This window comes from Phoenix dactylifera, unplaced genomic scaffold (genome assembly GCF_009389715.1).
Source record: "Phoenix dactylifera cultivar Barhee BC4 unplaced genomic scaffold, palm_55x_up_171113_PBpolish2nd_filt_p 000554F, whole genome shotgun sequence".
Taxonomy (NCBI): domain Eukaryota; kingdom Viridiplantae; phylum Streptophyta; class Magnoliopsida; order Arecales; family Arecaceae; genus Phoenix; species Phoenix dactylifera.
Window position 1 is genome coordinate 179538 of NW_024067961.1, and position 25080 is coordinate 204617.

Sequence of the window (25080 nt, forward strand, 5' to 3'; positions counted from 1 at the left end):
TTTCTTATGAAATGTTTATATAAGCACATATATTATGCAGAGCTATCAAAATTGAACCCAAATAGATATAGAAAGCCCAAACAGCTAACCTGTATGGAAATAGCCTAATTGATCGAGTCCTTTACATGCCCTCCCCCTCCATCTCTCTTACGGATCTCTCTTAAATCCAACCCTTATAAAAATTATAGTTACAATTTTGATATTCTGGAACAGTCAATCTAGAATCAAAATTAAAAAAAAAAAAAAAAAAACTAAAACTTGCTAAATGTTTAGACAAGTTTTGGATTAAATAACTGTTACAGAATCAAATGACGGAGAAATAAGATTATTGTAACATTTTTTTCTATAAAATGATTATTGTAACATTTGTGTATATTTACTATTGTGAAACAAGCATAAGAGCGCACTCATACTGAAAACGGATAGCATAATTAATTTATAATTCATATATGTCTGAAATCAGTAAAACTAATTCACAAATAAATCATAATCTATGCTAACAATTGAAAAAACTTGTTGTACCTCGCATTTGCACCTAGACAAACACCATCCTATGTGAATACCTCTCAGATTTTGATTTTTCTTTTTTAATAAAAAACAATATGGACATCCGGCATGTTAATTTGGAGAATTTATTCAACGAAGAAAAATGAAAAAATCGCCGAGCTTTCAACAATTAGGTGACCATCCCATAGATGTGCATACGTTAATGGTATCCAATCTAGGGATGGTAACATATCGAGTTTGGTTTGGATCGGCCAATACCCATACCCTCTTCATAATTAAAAATTATATACGCGTACCTATCCCATATTGTCTTAGGTTGGGTAAAGTAGATGGGATGGGTTGTAATGTGTTGAATCGGGTAGACAAGGTAACTCAGCACTGTTCAGGATGAATCAGATAATTATAGGTTATAGCTATAATTAGCAAGATTATAACTGCAATATAAATGGAAGAAGCTTATAGGTTATTCTCTTATAATCTAATTTTTGATTCGGATAGAAAGAAACCTAGATACAATAATAATTGCAATATATTCTAATAAGAAATAATTCATGCGTAAGTCAAATCAATCGGCACTTTTGAAATAAAAAAAAAAATCGGCTGCTGTAATTTTCATAGAATATATATATATTATCCAAGTTTTAATAGTAATAATTTTTGAAGTAAAAGAAGGAGGGATGATGGAGACAAATGAGGCTGTGATGGCTATTATCCATCAAGGGAACTGGGAGAGGAGGGTAGAAGGTTATATTATATCAGATGAGGTTTAGAGCAGGGCATGCCATTAACTGTACCTGACCCCAACCTATTTCGGATATTATATCTAAATCCCATCCCCGTGTATGAGTTTAAATGGATCCGTCCTATTTGGATGAACCGATGAGTTGGCTAAAATTGACCCCAAATCCAATCAAGGCCAATTAGGAGAAGAGATGCAGGTCTTAATTGTAGTCCACTGGAGTGCACGATCCATCCTCGACCCACCATCCTTAACTGGATCCAAATAAAGCCCCCGCGGCCCACCTGAGAGCCTCACCAAGACAATTCTCCGACACCAAGCCTCCCCCTCTGCCATAACCGACGCGGCAGCCGGAGCGAACACCCGAGATTGATCTATCACCACCACCGCGACGATGGCGGCGGACCTGGCCGGTGGCGGCGGAGGAGGAGCGGCGGCAGCGGACCCCGACGGCCCCGACGGCGTCCGCATGACGTGGAACGCGTGGCCCCGATCCAAGGTGGAGGCGAGCAAGTGCGTGATCCCCGTGGCGGCGTGCATCGCCCCGATCCGGGCCTCTCCCTCCCTCCTCGTCCTCCCCTACGCGCCGCTCCGGTGCAAGCCCCCCTGCGCCGCGGTCCTCAACCCCTTCGCCCGCGTCGACTTCGCCGCCAGGATCTGGATCTGCCCCATCTGCTTCTCCCGCAACCACTTTCCCCCACACTACGCCGCCATCAGCGAGACCAACGTCCCCGGCGAGCTCTATCCCCAGTGCACCACCGTAGAGTACGCTCCCCCGCCCCATGACGCCGCCGCCGCCGCTGCCGCCGCTGCCGCCGCCGTCCCAGCCCCCATCTTCCTCTTCGTCCTCGACACCTGCCTCATCGAGGAGGAGCTGGGATTCGTCAAGTCCGCCATGCGCCGCGCCCTCGGCCTCCTCCCTGACCACGCCCTCGTCGGCCTCGTTACCTTCGGCACGCAGGTCCACCTCCACGAGCTCGGCTTTTCCGATCTGTCGAAGATTTACGTCTTCCGCGGCACCAAGGAGATATCTAAGGAGCAGATCTTGGATCAGCTCGGCCTCTTCTCTGCCGGTATTCGCCCCGGTGCTGCCGGCCCCCCTGGGTATCCCAAGGCGGGGCTCCAGGCCAACGGATTGCATCCTTCTGGGTCTGTCAACAGGTTCCTGCTCCCGGCCTCCGATTGTGAATATACCCTCAATGCGGTGAGGTTCTTATTTTATATCCCTTCCCAACAATTGACTGTTGTTTGGCTGATTGATATCTCTGTGCGTGGGTCTGCAGGCCCCAGGAAATGATTCCCGAGCGCTCTTTTTATTTATATCCCCGTAAAAAAAAAATTCTTAGAAAAGGACTGGTTTTGCCGTTTATTGCAGTTGTTAGATGAGCTCCAGACGGATCAGTGGCCGGTGGAAGCTGGAAACCGGTCTCGCCGTTGCACGGGGGTTGCTCTCAGTGTTGCAGCTGGCTTACTCGGAGCTTGCATGCCTGGCACTGGGGCTCGCATCATAGCTTTGGTTGGCGGGCCGTGTACTGAAGGCCCTGGAATGGTAATTGTTCCTAGTTTCCTTGATGCAGTTTATTATCGAATCTTGATGTTTGGACACTTAGATTCCTTGCATGTGGAATAATCAAATTTATTCTTGAGTTACCCTAGTCTGGAGCTCTGGATAATTGTGACATGCTACTTCCTTTTCAATACTTTCCATTTGCAATGCTAGAAGTCATGTGGTTGGAACAAAATTTTAAAGACCTTGCAACAGTTATCCTTCGTGTCTTTTAATCCTTTTATTCTGGGATTTCAATTGATGACTTTTTTTTCATCTGTATGTTTACTTGAGAATGTCCTTTCTGGTGAACGAGGTATGTTATGGAGTGGGCTGCAAATATGCCCTTACATTTTGGGATGATGGCTTGATTTTGTAGCATATGCAATGGAACTTCATGCTGTGATGTAGCAGGCAGAATGCTTAGCACATTTGGCATTCATAGTGCTGCCAAGATAGGCTATATATCCACTTTCCATGATATTATGAATAAAATTGTTAGTGGAATCGGTTAAAATTCATTACTCAGCTTTGACTGATCTATGCTATTGTAGCATGCTAGCTAATAATGGGTAATAGGGATTTTATATCAGGGTACTTATAATTTTCTTATTTCTTTTTGTATCTTGTGCTGTAAATTAAGCCTTCGGTACTTTACAACTTGCATGTGCAATATAGTAAGAGATATGGGGTTGAGCTTTTAATGAGACAACTAAGTCTGCAATGTGAATTTCTGATGATCTATGATTGTGAATTGCAATAATATGCATTTGGATGTGAAATGATCATCAATGAAAATTAGTTGTTATTGTAATGGGTTATACTCAAAGTATTATTTTAATTAAAACATGATATCATGGCCTTTATATATGCAGGGCTAGGTCACCTCCGTAAATTAAAATGCAATACTTAAGGTATATATTAGCTTATGGTGTAATCAATTTCTTTATTTTGGATCTAGTTATAGTACTAACTTTTAGGGGTCATATCTTGAGGCTTGAGATGAAATTTTATCTCTCCAATATACAATTCAGTACCCATTTTGGGCATGCTAGAAGCACCAAACGTGATTGTTTATGCCAAGTTCGTTGGGGTCTGCGTATGTTATGATGGGAGATGAAACATACATCCAATTTGTTGTTTCTTTGCTCATAAATTTAGGTCCTGCTTAGCTTTGCTTTTATTTTTGTTTCCTATTTTTAAGATAGAAACATAGAAATTGAGATAAACAAGCATGTTCAATGCTATTGTTTCCTTTTTTTAAAAAAAATTCAAAGTCATTTCTATTATTTCTAGAAAAATAAAAATAAAAATTCTTATTTTCAATACTTTCAAAAATAAGAAACTCATATTTTTTATTTTCACTACCGATACCACCACCAACACCGTCGTTGTCTTCACCACCACTGCCTTTTGTCGCCTCTATAATCATTGTCACTATTTCCATCACCAACATTACCATTGCTGCCACCATTACCACTACTGCCACCATCCTTGCCATTAACATCACTGCCACTACCACCACTATCATTTTTTATGTTTAAAAATAGTTGACCATATTAAATATGTTTATATTTTTAAAAACTTAGAAAATAGTTCAGAAGAAGAATTTCCATTTTGTTATTTTAAAAATAAAAAAAAGAAATGATGCCAAATGCTACCTTAATTTGCAGATCTAGACTGTTATTGTTGACAAAAGCTAGGATAAGCATGGTTTTTAGGGTTAAAGTTATTGCGGTTCATATAAGTAGGGGCGAAGCCATCCTGATTAGATTGAAGGTGATTCATGAAAAGCTAATTAGTGTACCCCCACCTTTTTTCCTACTTCATGTATCATGGATTTCATGCTTTGATCTAGGTATGTGTGCGCTTAGGTATTGTGCCTATGATTGTTCAACCCAATCTATCTTTTGTCTCATTTTTATTTAAATCTATTTTTTTTTAAAAAAAATCAATATCATGTGCAAATACATTTAATAAATCTCAATCTAAATATATATTACCTAGCATTAATTTAGTAGGATTCTTAGTTTGGCACATGAGTTTGAATGATCTCTTCAAATATTTTTGGTCTTTAGTCACAAGACATGGACTTGATGTCATAAGAAGAGGACGACTAGGCCTATGCATCAGCCAGGTTCAAGTCGGAAGACATGATATCAACAAAGATTTGGCTGACTCGAGCTGAGCCCGATCCTGAGCTGAAGATAAAGTCCTACAACTCTGGTACAACTTGACTGGCCTGAGAATTCCTAAATTCATTGCAATATCAAAATGGTGAGGGAAGGTGGAAGAGGAGCGATTAGGACCAATGGCCATGGTGTAGCATTGAAGGGAAGGAAGAAACAAAGGGATAAGGAAGGGTGGGGGGATTGAAGGGATAAGGAAGAATGAGATGGTTGGTATTGGGTTTCAGCAATGGTGGCTGTGATGGAAAGTTAGGGAGAGGCAGAAGGGGTGTACCTGTTGGGGATTGTTAGAGCAGTCAGCAGGCAACGGAGTGGGGAGGTGATAACGGTAGTGATACTGGGTGTCAAGTGGCGAGGCAGGAGGAAGGGAGAATAGGAGTCCACGGGTGATTTGGGATTAGAGTGAGGGTTGGACTCCTATAATATTTAGAGTGGGATTAAAGAAACACTTTGTTATTTTCATGTGAGATCTTCAAAATTACAATATTGAAAAATCAACCTTTATATTTTTGTATCTTGTTCTTTTCCTCTTGCTAAATCAGACATTCTGCTGCATATTTGAATTTAAGTCTTTTGTCTGTGTCCAGACAACATCCATGTTAAAGTTCTTCTTGTTTTTGCGCTTTATTTCATTCATTTTCCAGTTTTAGTTCGTATTATGGTTAAAGTTGGTTAGGATTTTTGGTTCTCTTTAACTGTTTGTGAGTTAGTATTGCTTATCTAATAAAAGATTCAAACTATGATGCATTTTTTTTAGAGTTTAAGAAATGATGCCTTCATATTACAAGTGCAAGCATGCCTTCTCAGTTTCAGATTGATTGGAGAACAAAGTCAGTTATTTCAATTTCATGATGGTCGCATGTTTTTCCCTTCTCCTTCTTGAGGTGGATTCCTCATGTACCATAGAGCTTAGCAGATATTTCACTGGATGAGCTAGCTTTGTTATTATATATCCACATGATTTTTTTACCAATGTATACTTTTATATTTAAAGATGCTACAAAAGAAGGCCTCTTGTATATGCCTAACACTAAGAAACATACTATTATTTCCAATTTTTTACCTCAGATATTATTTTGTATGTTGCTGTTGTCTAGTCCTTTATAACATTTGGGGCCCAATTCATTTGTAATTTGCAGATTGTCTCAAAAGATTTGTCAGAGCCAGTGCGTTCACATAAAGATCTTGACAAAGATGCAGCTCCGCATTTCCACAAAGCTGTTAAATTTTATGATAATCTTGCCAAACAGCTGGTTAACCAGGGCCATGTGTTGGACCTTTTTGCTTCTGCACTTGATCAGGTTTGTGTAACCTTTGATTCCTTCAGCAGTTCGTTTCCAAAAATTTTTATACATAAGATAACATGTTCACATATTTCTTTGATGAATTTGGCTCTGTGATGAATATTACTGTTGGTCCTATGTTATAGGAATATACTGATATCATGTTAGCTTAAAACAGTGTGCAATGCTAGAAAATTGAAGGGTTGAACCAGAGTGCTAACCTATGTGATTGTACTTACTGATGGATGCTGGACAGGATAGCTGATAAAAAGCTGCTAATCTGTAATGACAATGAGAACTTACGCATTTAGAAGGTTCTTTTTTGGCTGAACTGCCGAACATGGCATCATCGTCCAATTTCATTTATTTGTGCACATGCCAATGGTCTATTTCATAGGTGAAAATGTTAAAAATAACCATGTGAAAAGTCTAGGATCAGGGCTGCAAGTGGGTTGGCTGGCTTTTGAATGGATGCAACTCAAATCCAATCCATATTTGAATTGGGTTAAAAAATTGAAACCAAGCCTAATTCATTCTGGTTCAGGTCAGATCGGATTGGGCTTATGATTTTTTTTTTTTAATCGATCCATGGAGTTTTGGATCGAAACAGGTCAAGGATATTACAAATGCAAACCATGGTAAACCTATACAATTTATATCATAAACATATAATGCAATACAAATATCAATGAACAACGTGTCGACATTATCAAACACCTATTCTGTATAACACTTGATTGACAACCATATATAAATTATAATCAACAACACTGAATAATTACTACCTATAATAAATTTAAGAATAATTTCTTAAATTCAGGAGGTTTGTGAATATATAGTGTATTAATTTCAGGTTGGTTCGAATTTGGATTGGGGCACTTAGTGATTTATGTCTAATCCATGCTCAAAACAGGTCATATTTTTCCCATGATGCCTTCTCTGAATAACTCCTGTTTGGATAGGACCATATTTTTTTTGGACGTGTTCCTGATTGGAAGCAGGTCAATCCAATCCATGTGCAGCCCTATCTAGGCCAGATGTAGAAAGTCTGGATCCTTTTTGGCTGAACTAGATTAGAAACTCAAACTTATAAAAAGAATACGATGATTTAATTTAAGGGTAGCGGTATTTGATGTGAAGAAGGAGAATGTAAGCAGGCTTTGGATTTCTGTATAGATTTAGTTAAAGGTTTTGGCATATGATGATGAAGAATTCTGCAGGGTTGAAAAATGCTTATATGTGGGGGGCATAGATTTAATATTATCTGTCTCATTTCATATGAGGATGTCTCAGTTATGGGAAGTTAAAATAGCCTGCTAGCTAGTTGGTTGAACTATACCAGATTGTGTCTAAATCTTTTCTGAAGAAATCTAGTTGGAGTTTAGGCTTCTGAATTTAATGGACCACCGTGCTTTTTGCGGGGGCAATCTTGGCTGATAATTTATCGAATGTTTGTAACGACATGGAGGCTTGTCATTTTGTAGAGAATACCTGAAGTTCTTTGAAAGATTGATTTGGAAAATCAACTTATAACATTAACTACAGGAATGCATATTATGTGGATATAATAATGGGTTTTGGTATCTAATGGATTTTGTTGATTTAGAGGTTGTGCCATTGTGACATGACTCACCTGTTCTTATTAATTAATTTTCTGATTAGGCTTTGGCATTGGCTGGGCCTGGCTATAAACGAGAATAAAGCACCATTGGGCTGGTCTGAGCTATGTTTGACCCAATCTTGGACCTAGTCCTGTCAGCCTTATTCTAGTTTGGTGGTTAAATTTCATCCCTGGGTGACCGAGGCCGAGCTCAACACAATCAACCCATCTCTCAGGGTTCCAGCATGGTAGCATTGCTGCACGTTCTCTCTCTCCTTTTTTTTAGGGGGCGTGGGCGGGGGGAGAGGGAGAGACGGAGGGAGGGCAAGGGGAAGACAGGTGGGAAAAATGGCTGGAAGAAAGAGGGGTGAAGTGGACAGAGAGGGAAAAGCATGGAGCAAAATGTAGAGAAAATTGGGAAAACACAATGGACACAAGGGGGTTTTACAGTTTATGCTATAATTCCTATATATAACTAATATATGGTAGATTTTATAGCTGCACTGGGCAGGTCAAGGTAAATTTTGATCGAATCAAACCTGACCAGAAAAGTGGTCTGGCCCTTGATTTCTAGATCCAACCCAACCTGATGTGCTTCAAGTTTGTGCCGAGGCCTGCTCATTTACTGGCTGGGAAGCTTGGCCCTAGGGTGCGCGGGTTTACTCTCTTATTCTATCTCTATCTCTATATGTGTGCGCACAAGCATGCATGCATGTGTAGTACGTGTATGAGTATGTACGTATTTATTAAAGCAAGGGGACCCTTTTTTGGATGTTCTGATGCATGTAAGTCAACTAAGTCATGTGCCTCTATTATGTATTCTATTCACCCTGGTAACTTGCTTAAAATATTTTGAAGTTACTTTTAGGAATTGTAAGAATCATGTCCAAACTTTCCTTTCTGTTTTGACTATTATTTGCCACTTGCTGACCATATATACACATGTAACTTAAACGCCTGGTGGCTTGTAGATTTCTGACCATATATGCATATAATTGACTTTGATTAACCATGCCTGACCTTGTTGGTAATAGCTCTCCATGCGTCTCTCTCATTTCCTGGACCCCGTCATCTGTTTGAAGTTGGAAATTACCCTTTAGGATGCCACTTCCGTTGAGCTCGATTTGAAGTTCTGACATTTCTTACATTTATATGCCATTAATTGACCTTGAGTTACAGTAAATGGGGTAACAAATCATAAGAAAGATCTTTTGCATCATATTAAAGAAATTATTTTTGGGGCACATACAATTGCGCAACACTGTGGAACCATGCAGCACCAACTTGAAAGTCTGCGACTTTGCAGTCTTGCCTTTATGCAACTTTGCAATCTTCACCTGTTCTTTTTATTTGAGGTCAGTATACATAGATTAAAAATTACATTTATGCAAGCATGCAAATGCTAAATTGTAATGTGAGTCTAAATGATTGAGACTGCTAAATTAATTGGCTGATTGGCTGACATATAAAGTGAGCCCCTCTTATCTTATGATTTTCAGAAAAGCACACATGCACAGAGAGGGAGAGAGGGAGAGAGAGAGAGAGAGAGAGAGAGAGAGAGAGAGAGAGATTCAATCAGTGATCTTCTCCTTTATCTAAAATTTGTCCACATCACTTTGTTAGAAAGTTTGCTGCTTTTGATTTATTGGACTGCTGCATAACTAAATAAAGATAATACATTTCTTATGTTCTGTGGAATGACTTTTTACCGTCATATTTATATCCAGGTTGGAGTTGCAGAAATGAAAGTTGCTGTTGAAAGAACAGGTGGTCTTGTTGTTCTGGCTGAAAGTTTTGGACACCCAGTCTTCAAAGACTCTTTCAAGCGAATTTTTGAGGATGGCGAACAATCCCTTGGTCTTTCTTTTAAGTGAGTTCCGCTGCATTGCCTGTCGGTGATGTGTTAGTCAGACAGGGTCTTTCCTAGCTTTATGCACTGGGAATTAATTTGATATTGTTATATATACTGGCTGTGAAGATTGTATAATTCACTCCACATGCATAAGCTTAAAGTGTTATCCCTTCAGTATGGTGTCTGCTTTGTGTACCCCAAGGTGTAAAATCTCATAAATATTGGTCCTATACTGGCTTGTACATACCTTATTGGCCATTAGCCAGTAGTATAGGATCATATGCATTGGAACTGGGCAAACCAGGCCTGTATCATGCGATACTGATCCTGTACCGCTTGGTATGCTTAAATTTCTTTTTTGCTTATTTGCACCAAGGCATATTGCCTTTGTCTTGAGGACCATACCATACTTGTCAGCTACTGATTCTCGAGATTTGAATCTTCGGTGTATCCTGCCCAGTCCTTTGTCCTAAAAAAATTGAGTTATGCAAACAAAAGTTGCTCTGTGAAATTCTCTATGCCATCTCTATCTGAGTTTTCTTTATTCTATTCCCATTATCTATATGTTTATGGCCTAATCAATACAATCTCCTGCTTGCACATGTCAAAATTGGTTATCCTTTATTTATGTTCAAACCTTCTTATAATGTATTCTTTCTATCTTCTCTCTTTCTTCCCCCCTCTCAGAGTTTTAACTATTGATGCACCTGGAAGATTTTCTATATTATATTATTGTTCTTGTCTATGCTTATTGGCTGTCACTGCCAATGCTTGTGTAAAATGGTAACTGTTGTCACCAATCTTAGACTTATTGACTTTCTAGCAGAGCAGATTAATTGCGCCACAAACTATATATTATAACTTTCTGCGGAAATCTTATCTATCTTTCTTCAATAAAATCTGATTTTTTAAAGCTATTTTCTGAAAATTATAGGAATTGAGAATGCTATAGTGTTTTAAAGGCATTAGATCAGCCCCAGATTGATGAGTTTTGTATTTGGTTTTTGTTTTCCTTTTCTTTCTTGATAAATAAATTTGTTTTTATTATCATTCAACAGTGCAAAATCAGATGCTCTTTCTATTGAGATAATATGCTTACTGGACATCCTGCAATTCTTCTTATGGATTATGGAAAGGATTTAACTCACTTCTAGGTACATATCGATGCTGGAATGATAAAAGTGATACCTATTCATGTTCTCTTATAAATAGATATCCAAAAACAAACTAAAGGCTGAGTAAATCACATGGTTTACATTTTGTTCGATATTCATGCAAAATTCTATTAATAATCGGTATTCTCAGATTTTTTTTTTTGCCAGCATTATTTAGTTTTTGAGAAGATTTGCCAGGATTATTATTGTACTTCACTATATGGAAAGTGTTGTTCATTTTCAGGGTTATGGCTGCTATTTCTTTGCCATTTTTCTTAATCATCTATTCACTTGGTGACTCTGTTGCTCATGTGCATATCCTATGGTGGTGGCATATATGTATGAATGCTGAGTGTTACTTTTTCATTCCAGTGGTACGCTTGAGATCAATTGTTCCAAGGACATCAAAATTCAGGGAGCTATCGGACCGTGTACATCTTTGGAAAAGGTTTGCCCGATTTTAAGTCTTAATGCTTCTGGATGATGTCATAGACTTTATATTATCACTTTTGTCTAATCAATGTATTGCTGACTGTTGTGAGTTGTGACACTTGCAGAAAGGAGCTCTTTGTGCTGATACAGTCATAGGTCAGGGGAACACGACTTCATGGAGGATGTGTGGTCTTGATAGGAGTACTTGTTTGACTGTCTTTTTTGATATATCACCAAGTGAACGGTCAAGCCAACCAGGAATTCCAAATCCACAATTATATATACAGTTTTTAACAAAGTATAATACAGCCTCTATTTTGATTCTCTCTTTTGGGATTTTTCTTCTGTCATGGTGGATGATATTAGTTAAAGATATAATGGTCATTTTCCTGCAGCTATCAGAATCCTGAAGGTCAGATGAGGCTACGAGTTACAACTATCACTAGGAAATGGGTGGATGGTTCTGCCAATACGGAAGTTAGTTATGACATGTTATTTTTCTTTTGTTATATTTCTCTGATTGTACATCAGAAAATCTATAATAGTTGAGTCTTGTTTTAAAGTTTATGCAAGCCCAGCTTGCTATATATGCTATAGAGCTTGTAATTCTTATCTGTGCTTTTTAAATCATCATCATGATATGCTTGATTTCCATATTGAAGAATACTTTATCTTGGATGTAAAGAATATTGGAGATATACGCATCCTAATTAAATTAACACAGCAGCCAACATGTGGGTGAGGGATGGGCCTCGGAACATGGTTGCAGGAGGTCGGATGGGGGTGGGTTTTTTCATGAGGAATGTCCCCCAGTAGTGGCCTGTGAGGACATTGCAAAGGCAAGACAAAGATAAGGGTCTAGAAGAGAGGAGAGTAAGGGGGTTATTATTAGAGTTTGCTTAGAATTGTATATTGATCAATGTGCACTCTTTTGTTTTTAGATTTACTACTGTATTTATTGTATTAGAGAGAGAAAGAGAGGAGGATTGTTAATTTAAATGAAAAGTGTTTTGTTGATATAGATGCATGTGTACATATATTCAGTTTTGGATTTGTGGTTGGGGTCACATCTGTGTCAAGGGTGGCCAATTCTTCCCCTGGAATCATTTGGGTCTTGCTACGTAGGTGTGCTTTAAGTCTGCTTTTCCTTAGCTTAAGCTGGGCCTGAAAGTATACTTACTCATTTTGTCTCACGTCAGCCTGGTGGCCCATTCGTAGTATTAGCTGCCTGCAGTAAAAAGTTATGCTCAACCTTTCTTGGAGGTTTTGCTGAACTACAATCCTTTGCATTGCAAATTTGATTTAGTAACACAGTCTTAAGCAATGGAGAGTTTAGTTGACATGCCCTTTAGTTTGTGTGTTTTTGGGCCATTTCTTGCTTTATTAAAGTGCTGCATCTTTGATGTGTCGATCAAACTTGTACATGGATCTGCATTACATACAAGCAAGTTTGTTGCTTGCATGATTATGTAATGTTAAAAAGGGTTTTTCTAGGAAGTTTTGCAAGACTTCGGGACAAGTAAATGACATCAAGTTCCAAGGTTGCATAACTGTTTACTTTTCAGCTAGCCTTCTAGAGCATCTTTACATGTCTATCAAGAATAGGCCTCTCCATTAGCCATTCTTATCTTACCATTGAAATACATATTACAGTTATGATTACTTGTTTTCTTATGTGAAAAATTACTGCATGTGCAGGAATTGGTTGAAGGGTTTGACCAGGAAACCGCAGCTGTTGTTTTAGCAAGATATATATCCTTGAAGATGGAGATGGAGGTAAACTGCTGATTTCACTAGATATGTTTGCATACTTTTTAACACAAGACACTTCCCAAAAAATCAACATAGGGTGTTGTGCATGTAAAATTCAATTTTTATATTATATTTTAAGATGTTCATTATCAGCAACAATTTGGGTGCATCAACAAATGTTCTGTATTTCCCTAATATCCACAACATTTTGTTCATGAAGTTATGCTCTAATTTTCCAGATTTTTTCACTAATGGTTTTGTATCTGTATATTTATCGACCTAGAACTCCATTACCTTATTTCCTTGCAAAGTTTGCAAAACCAGACTAGGTAGGTTCTAGTTTGTATGGTGAACAAAATATTGAAAAGAATATTTTATAGATGGTACTTGCACTTTCCACTAAAGATTACTTGTGCTTGGCCCTCTGCAAATCATGTGGGTCTTACATAGTCATTGTGACTTGTCTGCTTTTCCAGGAAGAGTTTGATGCAACAAGATGGTTGGACAGATCTCTCATCCGCCTTTGCTCGCGATTTGGTGATTATAGAAAAGATGATCCTGCTTCATTTACTTTGCATCCAAATTTCTCAATATTTCCACAATTTATGTTTAATCTTCGGCGATCGCAATTTGTACAGGTAAAAAATTGTATAATTACTATGAACTTTGATAACTGTTCGATACAATGTTCTTGAAGTACTGACTTTCTTGCACTGCAGGTTTTTAACAATAGTCCGGATGAGACTGCGTATTTCCGTATGTTGTTGAATCGGGAGAGCATTACCAATTCTGTTGTCATGATTCAGCCTTCACTGCTTTCATATTCTTTTAATTCACCACCGGCTCCTGCATTGTTGGATGTAGCATCTATATCAGCGGACCATATACTGCTGCTAGATGCCTATTTTAGTGTTGTTATTTTTCATGGTATGACAATTGCTCAATGGCGCAACATGGGCTACCAGAATCAGCCAGAGCATCAGGTAAATTGGTGGTGGTCACCATCTTGTGTACTTCTTTGTACTGGAATTCTGGTGCATAATGTATCTGAGTTACAATTGGATTAGTTGGACGTTGCGTGGTGTTAAATTTTGCTTTATGGTCACCATCTGTAAATTCATAACTGCTTCTTGTCATGTTAAAGATGTTGACTTTCAGCAGTCATCGTAGAATCTTATAGCTTAAGTTTGTTGATATAATGATTTACGAGAACTGATGGCTGTACCACTGTCAATTTAATCGCAAAAGTTGGGTGCTAGAACCCTGCATAAATCAACAAATCTCAAAACCCACTCCACCTATGGTCAAATCAAATGGTCATAAATCCTAGCAGTTAAAGAAACCATAATGTAAAACAGAAGACTTCTCATATGGACAATAATTACACAATATGGACAGCCCATAACCTAATATTTGCCTCTAAAACCTTCCACTAATGTTCCCCAAAGACTTCATTTCTATTCGTAAAATTGAGGTATTCATTTTTGTGCCATGATTATCAACAGTTAGCTTGAGCTGCCATCTTCTTATCACCTGTTCTTTCCAGTCTTCATGGATGTATTAGTGAGCAGCTTCTACATCTCAGTCATAAGTGAAGTTGCCTGTTTATGCAACTCTGCGTAGTTGTTTTCCACCAAGATTTGATAAAGGGGGCCTGTCAACATTAGCATGCATTGTTGATTTGTTAATGCCCTGACAAGACATCATTCAACCTGTGTCATGCATTTGATTTTTCCCTTTGAATATATTCAAATCATGCTTCCGATAACTTTAAAGTTGTCTTTGTTAACAGAGCATTCATTGACTGCTACTCTACTTCGTCTTTGTCAAAAGGTTGGAAAGTCAAAGATGTACTTTGGTTTAGTGAGAGTGTGGAGACTTTGGTAACTCTTTTGTTCCAAAAGTCTCACATGAGCCATTCTGGGTTTACCAACAATTGTTGCATATTGTTAGAAACAAGGATTGCCGGAGTTAGGGAACTAGTATGACCTTGTCTAGTACTTCAGTTGACTACAAACATGTTTATCTGTTAGCCTTCTGTTGTATTGGTGTATTTTTAGTCTCTCTTTCCTTTTGTTCACCTTATTTGAACTCAAAATGGTTGTTTATTCTATCTGGAGGGAATACTAAAATAGGTTATTACTAGCTGGTGTAAATATTTCCTTTGCTTTACAAAATTTTAAAACCTTTATTTTCCTATAGTAGAAGTGTACTTAATTGTTATTAGACTCCTCATGGTCATTGATCACTCTATCCTGTTCAGGAGGAGTAGTAAACCATGAAGCTGGTGGCTAACAAAAAGGATAAGCTTGTTGGTTATTATTTGTGCTGTATATTGGTGGTTTTCACTAGTTATATGCTAGATCCATCAATCACATTAACAATTTAGTTGTCATATGTGCTTTTATCTTTGAAATTGGTCTGTACTAGTGCGTGCAACTCCTATTCCATTGAATAAATTTGCTCTGCTATGTAACTGTGCATGTTCAGTTCAGTGGAGTTGTTGCGTTAACTTAAATATTATATAATATATGTGTGCATGCGTGTATGTGTGTTGATATCTGGATCCTCACTGGGTTTCTTCTTTTCCAGTGAATCATTTTAAATATAGAGTTTACATGTTGACCTGTAAAAATGGATGCCTGGTTAGGAGATGAAAGCTCTTGATTTAGAGACAATTTTTACGGTTGCTAGGGTTCATGAGGCTATCAAGTTTTCTTTTAAAGATGGTAAACTTGCTGTCATCAAATGAGTTTTCAGGGATAATTTTCTTGTACTTTGTTGTGCGATCTACAGGCCTTTGCTCAACTATTGCAAGCTCCTCAAGACGATGCACAGATTATCATTAGAGATCGTTTTCCTGTTCCCAGATTAGTTATTTGTGATCAACATGGCTCACAGGTCTGCAATTTTTTTATCTTATTTGGTTTTATCTTTCAATGTGACCGGTGATATTAACTTATTCCTTGCATGTATCTCCAAGATGCATCATTTCTGTGCTTAAATTGATGGACTTGTCTTGTAATTAGTCTTTCTTTGACTGCAATAATCCTTAGTTCAACTTAGGGTTTGATGTATTAGTTTGAAAATAAAAACGTAGATAACTTGTTTCTTGGTGTTAAATAAACTGATGTTTTTCAGATGGTAAGGGAATTCTGGTTTAAGTTTTGATGAGTTGTCATCTAGAAATCATTTTGTTACATATTATTCAGTTCTGAAAAGACCTACTGGGCTTGCCCTACTTCTGATTCTCCTGCTTATAATTGGATGCTCTGCAGGCAAGATTTTTGTTGGCAAAGTTGAACCCATCAGCTACATATAACTCTGCGCATGAGGTGGCTCCAGGCTCGGATGTCATCTTCACAGACGATGTCAGCCTTCAAGTATTCTGTGAACATCTTCAGAGGCTGGCTGTTCAGTCATGAGGACATGCATGCACTATTTGTTCGTTGGTTATCTTATGTGGGTTGAGGTCGTTTCTAGGTTTGAGCTATTCTCTGTTTTCCCAGAGTTCTACACTGCTCGTCATATATTCTCAATATCAAGCCATTTTCCCATTGACAAATAATATTAGTTTGTGCATCAAATTCTTTTTGATTTTGGATGATGCACCGAGCATTCTTAAAGGAACAAAGACTTGAGAGAGCTGGCTGTTTTGCTGTACTTAGTTGAGGGGACGGTTTGAGTCAGTTTGTAAGTTCTATATTGAAGGAATTTATATCTCTTGTATTTGGACCTAAGCTATGATACTTTTTAGGCTGGAATTTTAGAACAATGGCCATGTCTTTTTACTCCCTGCAAGATCGCTCTCTGGTGGATGCCTAAGCTGAAAGTAGGGTGAAGGTGGGGATCACACCGGAACCAACCGAACCATCTGAAACACACTGAATTTTGTGCAGTATGGCAAAAAATGAAGATGCATTATCAATGCATAATTAAGGCAACGCAGGAGCTATATATTTGCTTGAATGGCTGAATCTCAACAAATTAGAACTTGTAAGATCACCATTGACTTAGAGGTAGGAGCATGTGTTCGAATTCATTGTTAGCTTTGCAATGCAAACTAGTCCAGAAGAGTTTCCCGAAGACGCTGTTGATGGGACACCAAGAAGATTTCTCTTAGAGAGGTTGCTCGCCTACGAGAATGTTTCTCAGAAGAGATAGTGTCCTCTAACGAGGAGATTGATCTTGCTGGCGGACCAATTCTCTCATTGGTAAGTTCCTTACTGAAGTTACCGTGGCTGATTGCTGGAGTCTTTAAGTTGATCCCTCTTTCTGAGGCTCATTCAATTTTCCGGTTCAAGTATGCTGAGGGCGGAGGATGATGGTCCGAGGTCTTTGGGTGGTGGCCGGACAAGTGTTGGCATTGGAGCATTGGCACCCTTATTTTCGTCCTGGGATGGACTTGAGACATAATGCCTTATCTGGGCGAGATTTTTAGAACTCCCTTTGATCTTCGGGATACAATTTTTAGATGATGGTACTGAATTGATTGCCCTGGGAGGATACGCTAGGGCCTGCATTCTTTTGGAGATATAAGTAAGCCTTTGAAGGATATTGTAGCCAAGGGGCGGTTGTTCAAGAAGGATATTGTGGCCAAGGGCACTGAGTGTCTCCATGTCTCTGTAGGAGATGACATTGACTCAGCTAGGGCCTCTTTCAGTTCGCGAAGAAGAGATTCTAAGTGGATGCAGGATCCCCTTTAGAAGGGGTCTTGTTGCTGGAATTTGGACCTGGGGACGGCCGTCGGCTGAGAAGAAGAAGCTTCGGCGAAGGTCGGCAGGTAGTGGTCTGTCGGCGGGCGGCGTCCTCCGTGGAGCCTGCAAAAAGTCGATGGCCGGGGTTTCCGGCGCCGGCCCTCCGATGCCTAAGTCAGAGGGGGCAAATATATAGAGAGAGAGAGAAAATGCAGGAAAATCAATGTTTCCAGTTCTTTGTTTTTCCGTCCCCCCTCTCTAAAATGGAGGGGTTTTCTTTTTATAGAGGGGTACGGGGTTACCTGTGATGCGACGAGGCGAAGTTGCTGTATGATTAGGCATGTCGTATGAATTAGTGCATGATTGCGTGAGTTAATGCCTTGCCGTAGGAGACCAGGCCAGAGTTAGGGAGTTGTCACAGCTGATCGGACGCAGCCGAGCTGATTTGCCGTGGAGGACTTGAGATCCGTAGATAACAGGAGCCATGCGCATTAATTGTTGAGTAAGCCGGAGGTCTGCAGGAGCCATGCGTATTAATTGTTGAGTAAGCCGGAGATCTGCAGGAGCCATGCGCATTAATTGTTGAGTAAGCCGGAGGTCTACACGAGCCATACGCATTAATTGTTGATGGCGGTGGCAGGGCATGGTTCCTGGTTGTACTGTAGGTGGATGTGACCGCAGTAGACAGGTTGGGTGCCTTCAAGTCAGGCGCCGGGCCGGGCGCCTTCAAGTCGGGTGCCGGGCCGGGCGCCTTCAGATCGGATGCTGGGCCGGGCGCCCTCAGGTCGGAAGTCGGGTCGGGCGCCTTCATGCACGTGCTGGCCACGCGGTCATATGTTCCGAAGCAACTCATTTTTTCCCCAACACTACCTTCCGACTTCCGAGTTCGAGCCGCTTGCGAGCTCAGGCGTGGGAAGTAGCCATTTTTGCCGTGTTGTAAGCTAGGGAATCTTGAATTGTTTCGGCGTTCCGCGCGCTTTAAGGCGCTCTTAATGGGAGATGATGGGGCGACACCCTTTCGCTTTTCAAAGCGTCCTCGCGTCGTGGGCTCATGATGGGGCTCCACGACCCGAGGGGACGCTTTCCTGATTTTGTATTTAAGGCGCCGATCCAAATTGGATATGCCGCTTCGATTTTTGGGGCCGACGCGTGGCATGATCTGGACAGGAGGCGGGATTCTGTCTCGCCAATCCGAGCCATTGGGGGGGTCTATTTAGATCCCCGTCCCGGTCCTAAGGGTTTCTATTTGGCTGCCATCGCTTGTTGTTTCCTGGTACCCCTTTCTTCCATTCCCTCATTTCTCCCGATGGCCTTCCGAAGCGATTACTTCGGTTTTCCTTCTCCAGTCCTTCAACATTTCCGTCGAAGACCTTAGTAGGTGTTCCTCTTCATCTTCTCGGGGGGCTCTTGCTTTCGCTTTTTTTTCTTTTTCTTTTTCTCCTATTTTCTTTTTCTTTTTCTCCTGTTTTCTTTTGGGATGGGTCATAGTCCAGACGAAGTTGGGTCCACCATGAGTGGTGAGGAGGTGGAGATGGCTGAGGAATGGTTCTTTCCTCAGCGTGGGTTCCGTCTGGAACTCGCGGGGTCGGGGGATCGGATAACGAGACCTCCTCCGGATCGGATCGGAGTGTATTTAGAAACACTCTGGGCCGGCCTGCGGTTCCCCCTCCACGGGTTCGCGAATGAGCTCCTGGCGGCGTATCAAGTCGTCCCGGCACAGCTCGCTCCGAGCGCGTGGAGGATGATTGTCGGCTTTTTATCCTTGTGCCTGGCGCACGGGATACCGACTTCCGTAAACGTCTTCTGGTGGTACTTCTTGCTGAAGTCCAACCCGGGAGATGGAGAGTGGTTCTACCTTGCCCTTCGGGGTGGTCGGCCACTCTTCCGGGGTGCTCCGACATCCATTCATGGATGGAAGGAGAAGTTTTTCTTTTTGTCTTCCGAGCGGGCGTGGGGGTTCGACCCTCGGTGGGAGCAAGCCCGGCTCAAAACCGCCAACAAGCTCCCTAAATTGTCCAAGGGCGAGCAGGAGATCCTCGACGCTCTTTGCGACCTCGGGGAGAATATTCTGCTGAATGACCTCGTGAGCGAGGATGCTCTGGTCAATGTTGGCCTGAGCTCGGCGCGCCCTCAGGGTAAGGGTAGTGGTGGTTTTTTTCTTCTCTTTTCTCTCCTTTTTTTTATTCGTTTTACTTTTCCTTTGTCTCTTCTCTAAAGATGGTGTTCAAGAACGCAGCCCTCTACGCTCGATTCCGAAAGAGGGCAGCCGAGATTGGTGGGGCCCCGCCCGAGCCGAGGAAGAAAGCCAGATCTTCATTTGGCGTGGGTGCCGAGGCGAGCATGGCCGAGGCCGGGTATTCCAGGCCCGCTCGGAAGGAGGTCCGGAGCTCTGACCATGGGGGCTCGAGCTCTGCGGGGGCTTCTGCGGCGCTCGCGTGCCCGGCTCCCATTTCGCAACGTCCGGGTCGGCCACCCGTTCGACCTCAGCACTCCGGGCCCGAGTCGGAAAGCAGCCAAGGGGTTGCAGGGTCGTCCCCCCAGCCTCCCGAGTCCCTCGGAGGGCGAAGGCCGCCAAGAGAGGAGGCCTTACTGCCCTGATTGGGCAGTCTTCGAGGGTGATTCGGCCCTCAATAATGCTGAAACGGCGTGGCAGATTTTCCGCATCGCGCTGCTCTCGGCCGACCAGGCCGAGATCCGGGCTATGAGCTTTAGTAATTTCCTGGATGGGACTCGTCGTTCCGCCAACCAGGTAAGTTCGCCTAGCCTTTTCTCTCCCCTTTTTTTTTGCTCTGTTTTTGATCCTAGCTCACTTTCTCTGCCCTGTCTACAGCATCTTCATAAGATCGATACATTGATCTCCATAGCAGCAGACTATCGGGACTGGGCTTGAAGGTGTCTGCGGGGGCAAGAGGAGGCCGAGAGGAAGCTCAGCGAGGCTGAAGTCTCACGGAGGGAGCTTCTGGCGAGAGCGGAGGCCGGTGAGGATGAGCTTTGGGCGCTAACTGTGGAGCTCGAGGAGGAGAAGGCCGCGCACGCTCTGGCCAGATCGGAGGTGCGGTCTGCCGAGGCTCGCTTGGCCGAGGCTCACTCGGCGCTCACTGTCCGTGAGCAGGAGGTGAAGGACGTTCAGCTCAAGGTCAAGGAGCTCGAGGCTCGCGAGAAGAGGGCCCAGGAGGAGGCTCAGCACGCGGTGCAACTCTTCCGGGAATCGGAAGAGTTCCGCGATCTGTTGGAGGAAGAGGCCGTGGATGGGCTCATCCGCGGCTTTGAAGACTTCCGCAACCAACTGAGGCGGCTCTGCCCCGAGTTCGATCTCAATCTGCTCCAACCTGGGGCGGGGGTCGAGGAGGAGGATGCGCCTGAAGACTCGGCTGGGGCCGAAGTTCAGGCGGCCAAGGAGGCCACTTGGGAGGCTCCTGCCGAGGGAGATCCCAATGGAGCTTCTGATGTCGCCCTCGAAGCTGCTGGTAAGACCCAGGCCGGGGCCTCTGTTGCGGGTGAACCTGGGAGAGCTCCGACAGATAGCGCCGAGGTGACTGCTGCGGATGACCTCGGAGCTGCGCCCGCCCCTTAGGATTTTATTTATCCTCTCCTTTTTTTGTTTCTTTCTTGTAAACGAGGTCGGCCTCCGAACTCATTGTACAGATCCTCGATTTTGTACTCAGCCTTCGGGCTTTTATCAGTAAAGAGTTTTGCCTTTTCCAAATTTGCATATCCTTTCCTTCGTAGCATATAAACTTTTGGGCTGAATTTTTTCTGGCAAATCACTCTGAGTCTTTGGACTCGACTGAGTCCATAGACTTGGGCTCCATAGACTTAGGTTCCGACCACGTTTGCTAGGCAGTTAAGCTTAGGTCCAATATACTTTAGGACATTTCGTGAAGTCCTCGAGCTCGGACTCACGTTTCGCCGAGCCCTTGAGCTCGAGTTCAAATTTTGCCAGAGTCCTTGAGCTCGGCTCCCAAATCGCCGAAGTGCTGCGTTCGGACTCTGGGCCCCAAAAGGGGCTCGTCTTTTAGGACTGCCTTCCAGAAGATCCGGCTTTCCAGGTATAAGCTCATAAAAACTTTAGGGTCGGTCTCCGAAGAGATCGCAAATCGATCTAACGTTGGGGCGTTTCGCGGCTGTTGGTCTCGAACTTGGTCGGTGTACCAACAAACAGAATCGGAATTTTTGGCAAGTGCTTCGGTACTTCCGAGCTCGGCTAGTATATCAAGGCTCGAGGTCGTTGGGCTCGGCCGAGTCCTCATTCAGCGGGATCTGTGTGGACTGGACTGGAGATCATTTTTGCACTGTTGGAGCCAGGCGTTTTGCGTTGCGGCTAGCTTTTAGGGGCGCTTTCCGGCTCGTAGTCTGCTTCTCGCTGGAGTGTTGTCGTCGGGGAATCCACGTAGGTGCCATCCCTCTGTCGTTGTCGAGTGTTACGGGGGGGGGGGGGGGGGAGGCCACAAAGGCTCTACCCCATATGTCTTCCCGAGGCCGAGTGGGCTTGGGCTTATTGTCGACTTACGGGGCATCTCGACCCTAGTCAAGGGATCGAGCACGAGGTCGAGGGAGCCCGGGCTCGCTGTCGACTTGGTGTTGCTTTTCGAGGTCGAGGGGTCTGAGAACGCACTGTCGACGCACGGGGCAACCCGATCTTAGTCGAGGGATCGTGTGCAGGGTCAAGGAGTCTGGGAACGCACTATCGACCTGCGACGCTTTCCGAGATCGAGGGGTCTGTGAACGCACTATCGACACTCAGAGCATCCCGACCTTAGTCGAGGGATCGTACGCAAGGTCGAGGGGTCTGAGAATGCACTATTGACCTGCGACGTTTCCCGAGATCGAGGGGTCTGGAAACGCACTATCGACGCTCGGGGCATCCCGACCTTAGTCGAGGGACCGTACACAAGGTCGAGGGGTCTGGGAACACACTATCGACCTGCGATGCTTTTCGAGGTCAAGGAATCTGTGAACGCACTATCGATACTCGGGGCATCCCGACCTTAGTCGAGGGATCGTGCGCAAGGTCGAGGGGTCTAAGAACGCACTATCGACCTGCGACGCTTTCCGGGGTCGAGGGGTCTGGAAATGCACTATCGACGCTCGGGTCATCCCGACCTTAGTCGAGGGATCGTACGCAAGGTTGAGGGATCTGGGAACACACTATCGACCTGCGATGCTTTTCGAGGTCGAGGGATCTGGGAACGCACTATCGACGCTCGAGGCATCCCGACCTTAGTCGAGGTATTTGAAGGAGATCGAGACTGAGCTCGATATCGGCGCGCCGAGGCGTTTCAGTCTTGACTAGAGCATCCGAGCTTGGTCGGGCATCCGGGCTTGGTCGGGTACTCTGAGGATTACAAATATCCCAATATCAAGAGAAACATAAAATGATTAAAGAACTGCAGATTATCATGAGAAGAAGACGGGACTCATGTCCCCAATCACCGAGGACCCCTTAGGGTTCTATTAGTAGTACATTCGAAGGTTTTCGGAATTTCAGCTCCACGGGATAAGGGTCCCTTCGAGGGATTCCAACTTGTATGCTCCGGGCCGTTGGACACGTACGATCCGGTAAGGTCCTTCCCAATTCGGGGCCAGTTTTTCCTGCTCGGTTGGCTGAGAAGCTTCAGCTCTTCTGAGGACGAGGTCTCCCACTTTAAAAGACTTGGCCTTGACTTTGGCGTTGTAGTACTGTGCCGTCTTCCGTTTGTATCTCATCATACGGACTCGGGCGGCCTCCCTCGCTTCTTCAACGAGGTCCAAATTATTTCTGAGCTGAGAGGAGTTGGAGTCAGCATCGTAGCACTCCACCCTTGGTGAGGGGAGTCCGATCTCCAAAGGGATAACAGCCTCTGTTCCATACGCCAGGTTGAAGGGGGTCTCGCCGGTAGGTAGTCGAAATGTAGTCCGGTAGGCCCAGAGAACATTGTATAAATCCTCGACCCACTGCCCCTTGGATCGGTCGAGCCTGGCCTTGAGTCCCTGCAAAATGGTGCGATTTGTTATCTTGGTTTCTCCATTTGTCTGTGGATGGGCTACCGAGGTGAAGCGGTGGTCAATGCTGAGTTCGGAGCAAAATTCTCTAAAATGAATGTTGTCGAACTGGCGGCCGTTGTCAGATATGAGGATGCAGGGGAGTTCAAATCTGCAAATTATTGACTTCCAGACAAAGTCCCGCATCCTTTGCTCAATAATCTGGGCCACTGGCTCGGCCTCGACCCACTTGGTAAAGTAGTCGATAGAGACGATTAGGAATTTTCTCTGCCCGGTCGCTCGGAAAAATGGCCCCAGGATGTCAATTTTTCACTGGGCGAATGGCCAGGGGGCACCGATCGAGGTAAGCGGGGCCGAAGGTCGGCGCTAGATGTTGGCGTTCCGCTGGTACCGATCGCACCTTCGGACGAAGTCCGTTGCGTCCTTCTGAAGTGTGGGCCAGTAGTATCCCTGGTGAAGGATCTTGTGGGCCAGTGCTCGGCCTCCCAAATGGTTTCCGCAAATTTCTTCATGAACCTCTCGCATAGCATAGTCCGCCTTTAACGGGCAGAGACATCTGAGGAGGAGAGAGGTGAAGGATCTCCGGTAGAGCTTACCTTCATACAATACGTATCGGGAGGCCTGACGCCTGATCCGGCGAGCCTCGAGCTTATCGTCAGGGAGGGCTTCATCTTGCAGATAACTGATGAGCTCGTCCATCCAGCTTGGCTCGATTTCAATGCAGAGGGTCGGCTCATGCTCTTCCGTGCTGGGCGTTTGGAGATACTCGAGCATTGTTGCTTTGGGAAGTTCGCTCATGCAGGAGGTCGCCAGTTTCGACAGTTGGTCTGCCCTCAGGTTCTCCGACCTAGGAATATGTTGGATGTTGAAGGAGCTCAGAGCAGAGATGAGGTCTCGCACCTTCTGGAGATATTTCTGCATCAATGGCTCCCTAGCTTCGAAGTCTCCCAGAATTTGGCTCACGACCAGTTGGAAATCACTGAAGACCTTTAGGTCTTCAACCTTCAGCTCTTTAGCCAGTTTGAGCCTGGCGACGAGTGCCTCGTATTTCGCCACATTGTTTGAGGCGGGGAACTCGAAGCGTAAAGCTTGCTCTGCAACCACCCCGTCCGGGCTGGTGAGGATGAGGCCTGCTCCACTACCCCCCGAGGTCGAGGAGCCGTCAACGTGTAGAGTCCATGACTGCTTCGAGGTCTCCGCTGGAATGGGTGCGGGTATGGGCCCGTCCGACACAGTGCATTCCATAATAAAGTCAGCGAGCGCCTGGACTTTGATTGCTGGCCTCGGATGGTATTCGAGATCGAACTTTCCGAGCTTGACTGCCTACTTTGTGATCCTTCCAGCACG

The 25080-nt window shown here is 43.5% G+C and overlaps 1 protein-coding gene across 1 annotated transcript; it reads left to right on the top strand.

The window, feature by feature from the left end:
• The first annotated feature begins 1517 nt into the window (after positions 1 to 1517).
• LOC103708383 (protein transport protein SEC23-like) lies at positions 1518 to 16855 on the top strand. The gene is made up of 12 exons (XM_008793279.4): positions 1518 to 2450; positions 2622 to 2795; positions 6121 to 6282; positions 9592 to 9734; positions 11243 to 11318; positions 11428 to 11600; positions 11698 to 11779; positions 13001 to 13078; positions 13531 to 13692; positions 13774 to 14037; positions 15851 to 15955; positions 16333 to 16855. Exons 1-12 carry the CDS (start codon positions 1641 to 1643, stop codon positions 16477 to 16479), a joined length of 2376 nt encoding a protein of 791 aa, XP_008791501.1. The 5' UTR covers positions 1518 to 1640; the 3' UTR covers positions 16480 to 16855.
• The last annotated feature ends 8225 nt before the right edge of the window (positions 16856 to 25080 follow it).